Consider the following 10,576-nt stretch of genomic DNA (forward strand, 5'->3'; position numbering starts at 1 on the left):
TGCACCGAGGATTTATTTAAACAATCGGATGCTCATTTTGTGAACTGATGACACCCTTTGATATTTGATTTGTATCAGCTCATTTTATCCTATATACTGATATATTTACTCTTTCAGGAACATGTAATATTAATAAGAGCACAAGATCGATAGGTTGCTTCTTTAGAGATGTTTCATGGTCAAAATAAAAAAGACCAGGCACAGAAAGAAAAATGGATCCCACTTGGCTCAGAATCAATAATGCCTGTGCTGAAATGCATTACAGGTTAATGCTCTTGTACATTTCTGAGTTCATTATTGTTGTGGCTGTTGTCACTCTTTAAATGATTTCAGCTGAATTTACAGTGGGCCAACTGCATTATTTCATCGATCAAGCAGAGCTTACATGGTGACTTCAGAATGACCGACCAATTTAAAATCAATACTGCTGCCATTTAAAGCATGGAAAGGGTTTGGAATAGAAACTAAAAGTGTGTATTGCCAGGGGTTGGCTTTATATAATTTGAGCATTTGACACCTGTGGAAAAACTTCTTGTAGCTGCGATAACAGTTGGTCATGCTGCACATTAACTTTGCAGTATTAGACTGCACAAAACAAAAAAATCCTACACCCCTACTTTGCTCTTAACGTCATACATTTCTGTTAAATCTGTAGATAAATACAGGATGGAACCTTTGCATGAGTGACTGGCTCTTGAAATTACAATAATGTGCTCATATTGTGTTTAAAGTCCAAACGAAAGGTCGTTACCATGTACAGTTTTCATATTAAGCGATAGTAACTGCCTATGATATTCAAATAAACTACTGTATAATTAGTACACGGCGGGATTGTGTGGCAAATATGCACGAACCAGACGCTTTTTCATTTTGAAAATATTTTATTTGAGTAGACAACACGGACTCACATATAAAGCGCTAGGTAGCAAACATTTAGGAAAATAAGCTGTATACGTAGAAAAAGATTGCATCTATAAGAGCTTCACGTTTCAAGGGAGCGCACAAAACCCAAGACAAGATGATCTCGACACAACATTCGACTGCAACATGTGACACGGGAGAAAAGTCATACAATAATTTACACAAAGCCATTGAAAATAAATAAATAAATAAAATATTATGAATAAACATATTACAATAATTTTACATAATGATAGTAAGCTGTAATTGTGTGCCGACATTCAAAAACAATCATTACACTGAAGAGTTCTTAAGGCAGTAGTTTGATGTATTTCTCTAAAGGCTTTTCTGGCTACTAAAGGGAAAGTTTTCAAGATTTGTTGATGTAGTTTTCAGTACGGAGAGAGAGAGAGAGAACATTTCAGTCCCGTAATTCACATACTAGATTAAAGCTACAGACGTGAAACGCACTGCATGTGAATTCAAGGCAGAGGTACATGAACATATCTTAGGTCTAGGAGCTATTACATTATCATGTGTGCAAGGATTCTAGAAAAATACCTTTGTAAGGACCAAACATACTTTTCTCCAGACTTTTCTAGCGAGGGGTTGGATAAAGAAAATAGACGGATCGCTGTGGGTTCGTCTTCAGCAGGCATTACGCACGGGCATCTGGAGAAGGATGACTTGCCTGTTTTCGGTGGGGTGGCATTTGTTGATGTGCCTGGTGAGACCCGGCGAGCTGTAGAAAGTGGCGGGGCAGAACTTGCAGGGAAACACCTGGGAGTCGTCGTGCAGGAGGCGCAGGTGTCGCTCTAGACTCGCCCGGTTGGGCAGCTTCTCTCCGCAAGCCGGACACGCGAGACAGTCCGCGGGGCTCAGATTGAGCGGAGCCGGGCTTTGGCTGTCCTCCGAGGGCACGATGTCGGGGCTCTCCGCGGTGCGCAAAGCCTCTCCGAGGAGCTGATTTTGGAGCGCCTGGTGTCCCAGGATGTGCTTCCTCAGGTAGGCTTGGCGCTTGAATCTCTTCCCGCAGTGCTGGCAGTCGTAGAGCCCGTCGTCGGAGCCGGACTCTGACAGACCCGGACTCGGGGAGTCTCTGTCGCCGGGGAACTCCTCTGGGAACGGTTTGGCGGGCTGGAGGGCTTGTTTGGGCGCGTTTGGCACGCGCGGTTTGTGCCAGCGCCGGTGGGAGGCCAGGTTCGCCGGGCAGCTGAAGACCTTCTCGCACTCGGGACACCTGTACTCCACCCGCACTATCCGGGAGCACTTGTGCTGTGCCAGAGAGAACGGGTCCGAGTATTCTTCTCTGCAAAGCTGGCAAATGAACTCCCCCAGGGGCTTGTTGGTGTTGCCCGAGGCCGCTCGGGGCTTAAGCTCCACGGGCCCCTCTTTGATTCTCAGGCCCAGCACCGGGGATGTGGTGACCTCGTCCTCGAAGTTGAGTTTGCGTATGGCTTTGGGCTTCTTGGCGCTTTTGCTGCTTTTACGCTCGGCGGCGTCAGAGGAAGGTCTTTTGGCGCCGGTGCGGATGACGTGCGCCGTTCCGCTCCGGTTGCTGTTGCTGGTGCCGATTTTCAAGTCGACCGGAGCGAACAGAAGATGATGGTCCAGGCTGCTTAGAGAGGCGGGAGTCGGGAACGACTCGGCAGAGACAGGCGAGCCGAGGTTGAGACTCCTCTCGAAATATTTCCTGTCATGTTCCTTGCTGATGGGCCGGGTGGGGCTGTACAGGGCTTGGTACACCGTCTCCGGATTGCCGAACTGCACCGGCTTGGCGCTGTGGACCGGCACGGGCGCCTCTGCTCCGTCCGACGGGAACGCTGAGGTGATGCTGTCCGGCTTGGAGGCGCTGGGCGCGGGTGGAGGCGAGGCGATCTGCGCGATCTGACATTCTGGAGCGCATCCTCCATCCTCATCCGAGCGTATCCGGTACGAAACGAGCGCTGCTTTCTTGTTCCTTTTCACTAGGAATCCTTTGGGCATGATGAGGCGAGGATGACAAGGCACAACGAGACGAGATCCAGAGCCACAAACGCGCCGTCCGCCTCCCTCCTTCTGAGAGATGCTTTTGCTCCTAGACGCATAGCTGCACTCTTTTTAAGCCGGAATGATGTTATTGTTCTCGCCCCTCGTCGCCGCGTCCTCGTCCAATCAGGAGCGAGCGAGGATCTCTGCGGAATTGCCCGTGGGAGGGCTGAGAGCCTCGGACCGGGCGCTACAGAGCAGATGTACCTGGCCTTTATTGTAGTAATGCGCGATGCTCTTCGTTCACGGTCTGATGGAGATGTATGGAGAGCGGCGCGTGCCGCGGCTGTAGGGCGCAGAAGGAAATGTCACTCACTGGCCATCATCGTCGTCATCATCACAAGTTCTTTTCGGAATGCTTAGTTTAGAGCCGTTATGGGAAATGTCTTCACTTAAATCTTGACGCATGTCTCAGTATCATATATTTAGAATATTTTTAATATTTACATTTTATTGAAAAATATATATCGGGACAATATGGAGCATTAACTATTTCAGACTGCAGATTTAAGTATGTATATTTTTCGACCTACTTTGAATTAAACTGTATAATTTGTCGTTTTCATTAAGAATACATTTAATTATGTTAAATGCAGAAGTGATCAATGCATTACAATTGCGTTTGTACAATACTTTATCATGAAAGCCAATAATTGCAGTAGGCCTACACAATGCAAGTTATTACACAAGATAAAGCTGAAGTGAATATAGACAAGAGCTATAAACAAAACGATTTTATAGTAGTCGTTTTGTAAAATATGCAATATTATGCTAAATAAATTAATCTTTGAAAAAATAAACAATTTGTATGGGGTAATTGTTTGCATACAGTTTAAAGTTTCAGTTTCACGCGTATTTCGTGTAAATACGTGTACTAAAAAATAAAAAAGGCTGCTCCACATGTTATTAATTAGTGCGTATGAAACACTAACATGCTAAATTTGTCCAAAGCGCTTCCTATGTTTGCAAATCTGGACTTTAGAGAGATTTGTAATGCCACGCGTCTGTCTGAGGGCAGTATAAATCAGCTGGCTAACGCATGCATAAGTCATCAGAAGAAGCCCTCATCTCTCAGCACAATGGCCGCGTCTGGCCAGCCGTCACAGGCTTTTTTGCCTTTGAAAAGCAAATTGACCTCTACAGGGATACACGAACAATCTGGCCAAAAGAGAGACGCGTGCTGGACGCAATCAAAGATGAGCACTGACCTCGAGGTCAAGCCAGGGGTCAGCCATCATTGCATTTCTTCAAACCACCATGACCGGGGACAACTTCAGACACTGAAGCGTTTGCCAGAATGTTTTATTTAACGCTTTCCGTTGCAGCGCAAGCTACACACATTCCCTGTAATTATAATGAACTACAATAGCTTAGTTAAAAAAAAAAAAAAACTTACAAAGTGTGTTTACAAGCAGCTCCACCGTAAATAAATTTCACTAGTGTTAGAAATGAAAAGCTGAAATCCAAATGATTTTAGTAGAATACTCTTAGAATCATCTTCAGTAAGTTATATATCAACAAATGCACATGGAAAGCACTATCTATACTTTAACTCTAAAGCTTTATATCACAGCACCAAAGGATCCCATGTTTACTCCGTGAAACAGTTGCTTTAAATTCTCTTTTGCGCGCATAATTGGACAGACGTGTTGCACGGGTTTGCATTCATCTATTGTTCCCCTCATTAGCATAAAGCTGCTGTATGACCGAGTCAAATAATTGCTCGAGCATTGAGATATGCGCCTGCCACCATTCTCCCCTGCAGTTTCACAAATATTACAACACTAGCGGGGTTTAACACGGCACGCAAGACTCAAATGTTCCTAAATATATCTAATTATAACATGCATAGTTGCGCTGCGCCATTCAAACCTTCCCGACATCATCTAAAGTTCTGCTTAAATCATGCATCTGCTCCCAAATGGATTCGCGCTCATCTAATATTTAACTTAATCTTAAGTTCAGACTCTTCGCTCGTTTTCCTTTTATCGGAACATGTTTTGCTCTGTGTTAACATTCTGTGAAGTTTGTTTGTCTAGGTCTTACCCAGCACAATGCACTTCGATGGCATTTTAATGAGATTGTGTGCTTGCGCACCGGCCGTATGTGCGCGTGTTTACTGTGTGGCGCGTGCTTGTCGCGTCTCATTTGCATACAGCTGCTCGGCCGGCGCGCGCCCTTCCCTTACTGGCCACGAGCCCCCTCTCAATGCGATCACAGTAAAGACTTATCAACGTATTACTCGAAACTCATAACAAGACAAATGTGGGCATCGTAACGAATGCCATACGAGTTCACAAGCTCAGTGGTTTAATGCCAAAAGTAAACCGTAGACTAGAGCAGGTTGTATTGCATCTGTGTGAGCAATATTATTGTAGAGTTTGAAAATAACATTAATAGTTATTCAAAGAGTCATGCGTTCCCTAAACAGTTCAAATAAATAATCAAATCTAAATGTTTAATGGTTCAGTTTTTGGGTTTATATAGCAATGTGTGGTTAAGGGTCATTTGCACTGCTCCTCCTACAGGCGGGCTCATGCTATTACACCGACCACACAAAACACTACATGATTATTTTCTCTCTAAACCTTCCCATGTTATGAAGCACTCTTTGAATCAGAAAAGCATAATGGTTCATTTCTAGCTTATGTGAAGACACATCAGATATTCTGTCGCAAGGATAAGCAAAGCATGTTAATATGTCATGATAAATGGAGCATACACTTGAGTTGGAGTCAGAATATGATACCCATATTACCAAACGGAGCCATGAATGAAACGTTTTATGAAGCAGAGCTAAAGCCATTTGAGTGCTGAAAACACAGCCTGAAAACACTGGGACTCAATGGCTGCTGTCCATGGTTCTGAAAGCAGCCTTTTGCTTCACAAATCACCTTCATCCTGCAAAATAAAGGTTCCATAAGTTGTATTGTTGTAACAATGCCATAAAAGAATTTTAATAATCTGAAGAAACTTCTACTGTAAAGAATCTTTTGTGCAAAGCATGGATGCTAAAAGTCCATCACAGAACCACTGATGCCGATAAAGAATCCGCAGCAACTCCAAAGGAGATGATGCAAGAAGAGCCTCAAACACTCGTTGGCATGCACATGCAACATGCAATTATGCCTGCGCAGACACTCACACAGGAACACAAATAAACGAGGCCATGTTAAGAATGCTGAATGTCGCGTTTCCCAAACAAAGTATTTCCAACATTGACACACAGCTCGTTAGCTGCCGTCATTTGCATTCCCGTATAATTGTGCATCATCCTTGATTTGTATATGATCTTCCTTATTAGCCCATATAATGGGGTTAATAAGAGGCAGCTCATTGCACTTATCGTTTCTCTGCCGAGAGGAGGCAAGAACAGAGGCTGGACTTAATTAATTGTATCAGTCTTTTCATCTGCAGCAGTAGTGCTCCCACACGAACATTAATATGATTCTGCAAATGGAGGGAAGTGGTACAGCCTGGGCCAGAGACATAAAAGATTGGACTCAAATTAATTTAGGCCTAATTAGGCTGTGGGCGTCAGGGAGTGGTTTGCATAATGAGACCCTGTAAATGAGCTCAGACGCTTAGCTTAAGGCAATGCCTTTACATCAGCCTTAAGCTAGACATGACAAAGAGTTTGACCCGTGCTTAGTTAGCACAGGAAGGTTGACACGGTAGGCTGTGGTGTGGAGGACAACCCTTTGGAGAAGAGACCGCAAGCCATCCGTTGAGATTGTATTCTAGCTCATATCCATAGTAATAAAACATATTAGTCATGCTGGAATCAAGACTATTCTAATATAAAGTCAAGACGGTAATTCCAGCCTGATCTCATGAGATAATGGAACTGTAAATGTATTTTACAAAGTGGTGAATTCATACGATGGGAATTTTTAGGACCACCTGTACACATAACTGTCATTGGGGCATAAGCAGATTATACAAAAACCTACGAGTTCATAGGAATTAGCCACTATTTGCCAAAAAGTAAAACAGATACAATGCAGTAAGATTGTGTTGGTTACTCAGTGTATATCACTTACACAATTTAAATCTCCCTGCTTATTTAATTGCGTAACAAACAGCTACACTATGTAAATTTTCTTTTGTTTGAAAATTTTCTATCTGTCTGTCTGTCTGTCTGTCTGTCTGTCTGTCTGCCCAGTTCCGAATATTTGAATGTCTTCCATGACCACAGTATCATGACTCTTGAGGTCTGAACAGGGTGTGATCTGAGACAATCTGCGATATGCTAATTGTGTAGAAATAAATTCTCCCTCAGGTGATGAGCGCATTAATCACCAGCATTCTCCATGTGCTGCTCAGAGCTGATTTGTGCTGCCGTGCCTCCGTCAATCACATGATCAGTCGTGATGAGCCGTGCTGGAAGGGTCTAAGAGGACTGATGGAGATTACAAGGAATGTGATTAGATAATCAAATCGAAAACCCACTCTCGTTTGGCTGATGTTGTTTGTTGCGGTTCATAATCTTTTTTGAATTATGTCATATTTTACCATATTGTAAGTTTTAAAATCATGGCTTTATAATGACGTGAATAACAAATGAAGACAGAGGAAACTAGAAACTGAGACAAAATTTAGTTTTTTGTGTGTAGTGATTGTCCATGCAAACGTCATACAGTCACAATGTGTTATGGGTGGTTGCCTGAGTGTTAGTTGGTTGCAGGATGGTGGCTTACAGGTCAAAAGGTTAAAAGGTCAGAGGATCCCACCCCCAAGTGTCTGCCTCAATACGTCTATAGTGTGCCAACTAACACTGCAAAAAACCTTATACCTTCAGATGGCAAATAAACTTAAAAATGGCCAAATAAAAGACAATTTTATGAATTTTTTTGTTGTTGTTGTTCTAATGTTTGTTTGTTCTCCAGCATAATTGGGCAGTTGCTTGTTACCAAAAGAGTTACTATAGATGACCGCTTTCAACACTGAAAAAAAAAAAAAACTCGATGAAAAATTTTTACTATTAAAAAAAAAAGGCAGCTGTGGCTAGTACAACTTCATCATAAAAATAACATTTAAGATTGTATGTGTTGAACTTAAATTTACAGATTCAAATAAATAAGCAAACAAACAAACAGATATAATGTTAAAATACCTGCTGAAGTACTATGTTTTGTACCTTTATAACCCAACAGGCACCTTGATATCAATTTGACAAATATTAGTCAAGACTTGATCAAGATGCTGTAACATCATTTTAAATTCAGTTTGAATAGCAACTTCTTCCAGTGGGAAAAATACGAAGTTAATCCCACACTGAAATTGGTTAAATGGAGCCTATATGTATGCAAATATGTTTGATGATCAATTCACATCAAATCAACGTCATGACAATTTTTTGATGTCGGTTTGACTTGTGCATTTCACTTGTTTTAGACGTAAATTTCAGTGTCACTTTGATGTTATTTCATCTTTCTATCAAAAACTGATAAATTAAAGCTCATCACAAGTAACGTTTCCACAAGCTTAAGTAAATACTGATATACAAAAGGTGCACAGAGTCACACAAATACAGAACATCATCCTGGTAACACACATGACACTAAAATAATTCAATAAAAAGCCATTTAATAATATAACATGAAACGTAAATCCCATAACTGAAAAGAAAAACTATGGAGAAACATAGTTATTTCCATGGAAAACCATCTAATGTGACCTGCCACATAGGGAGCTCCAGGAATATAAATTATGTGACTGAAAAAACAAGACAAAAAAACCTGTACATTTACTGAAATGTCACATTAGATTTATTAAAATTTGTCACCGTACAGAGAAACGCAATTTACTGTGAACTAATTAACTGGTTTTTACTGTAGCATTTTTACAGTCATGAAGTTAATAAAATGAAAACTGTAGCCCACGCACCAGTCCCATATTAAAGGTTATCCAGTTAATGCGATCAACACAATGGCCAAATCTTTTATCCTGATGCCGTGTCTTTTGCACATAATGGGCCGATGCAAAAGCAAGGTGTATTTCATAGTCTGCCTCAGTGAGATGGAGTGGATCTCAAATGTCATGTTGAAATGTCAATGGGGGAGTGTGGCTCTGGTATTTCACATGACAGGTGGCTCTATCTGAGGCCGCATTCCTTCAGCATCGCCAGCAGAGGTGAAAGAGGCTCTGTGACATGACTAAAGAAAAAGAATGAAAGAGAACGAGAGAAAAGGAGAGTGATGTCTTACAATCTTCTTCTTCTTCTAAAGGTTCTTTACTGGCATTAGAGTTTCATTCCATAAATGTTACATTCCATTTAGAGTGAAAAAAGGCGTTTTCAGTTATGTTCTTTACACTAAGAAAAAATGGTTCTTTTAAGAACTGTCCACCGAAAGGTTCTTTGGAGAACCAAAATTAGTTTTCATATTCACATTTTCACAAATAACAAAAGAAGAAATGGCAAGTAACACATTGAACTAAACATGACATTTTGAAGTAGAAAATACTGTAAAATATACTTCAGCAATCTTTATGTCCAATGTACAAAAGAAATACAAATCTCTGCACTTTCTCCTGAACCTAATATTCCTATATATTGTTGCAGGTCTTTGTGTTCATAACATGAAATCAACAGAAAATTACCCAGATGTGATAAAAACAAAAGCAAGTGAAGATTTTTACTATGATCTCACATTTCTCATCAAATTACAGCTCCTTCTGCTTGTAAAAAAAAAGTCTCACTGATACCTTTTCCTGAATTTTGGATGAATTTTCTGAGCTAAAGTTGATGAAACATGGATGATCAATGTTCAAAGAGCAACCTCTGAGCAATAAAATGTTGCTCTGTGTGATTCTTGCCCTATTGTTTGATGGCAAGAAGGCGTTACATGATTTGATGGCCATTGTGTCTTTTCTTATTGACCCTTGTTGTTGTGTTGTAAATCTTTTTGTCTGTTCTCACCCTTTCACTCATTGTCTTTTCACAAACTAGCTATAAATGTGGCCATCATACATGCTAGAATGAGGCAGTCCATTACAGATTCCCCTTCGAGATGTTGGCTCCTAACGCTGAATATGATTGATTTGATTGCTTGATGACAGTCCCTCGTTGAAGGCTCTAAACTTGACCCGAACCCCGCTCCATTGACTCCAGCCATTATTAGCTGGTGACGGACGCCCATGCTGACAGCCACTGAAGGGAGAAGGTTCCTGGTCATCCGTCTCTGTCCGAAGGGTTTTGGCGAGGGCGCCCTGCACCGATTCTTCAGCTGTCCCTGTGAGTAATGTGAGGAGACCCTTCTGTCTTGCAGCACATGGCCAGTATGAAAAGGCCATCGGTCAAAGGGCAGCTGGTAAGGCCAGAGGAGAATGTGGTGGCTTTCTGTGTGCTGTGTTAGGATGAGTATCCTGATTATTGCTCAAAATGATCAATACTGAACTTGCATGAGAAATAAGCTGTTTTTGTGGTTTTGGTCTCGAGACATCCCGTGTTCCTGTAGACATCAACTTTGTGTGTTTGATTTCTACGGAAGACGCATGTTGAGAGAATATTTACCTGTGAATGCACCACAAGACATTCTGGATGAAAAATGTTGGGCAGATGCTTACATGTAAAAGTATGTAAAGCTCTCAAGCATAGCCACAAGCATAACCGTCTCTGCACAAAGTGGAATTCATGGTTTTTGGT

At 41.7% G+C, this 10,576-nt stretch overlaps 1 protein-coding gene across 1 annotated transcript; it reads right to left on the reverse strand.

The window, feature by feature from the left end:
* Positions 1-1,548: 1,548 nt before the first annotated feature.
* On the reverse strand, positions 1,549-2,886 carry LOC306886026 (insulinoma-associated protein 1b-like; the record flags this gene model as incomplete). The annotated part of the gene is made up of 1 exon (XM_079442879.1): positions 1,549-2,886. The coding sequence occupies one exon, from the start codon at positions 2,884-2,886 to the stop codon at positions 1,549-1,551; it is 1,338 nt and encodes a 445-aa protein (XP_079299005.1).
* Between the last annotated feature and the right edge of the window lie 7,690 nt (positions 2,887-10,576).

Source organism: Barbus barbus (genome assembly GCF_936440315.1).
Source record: "Barbus barbus genome assembly, chromosome: 20".
NCBI classification, from domain to species: domain Eukaryota; kingdom Metazoa; phylum Chordata; class Actinopteri; order Cypriniformes; family Cyprinidae; genus Barbus; species Barbus barbus.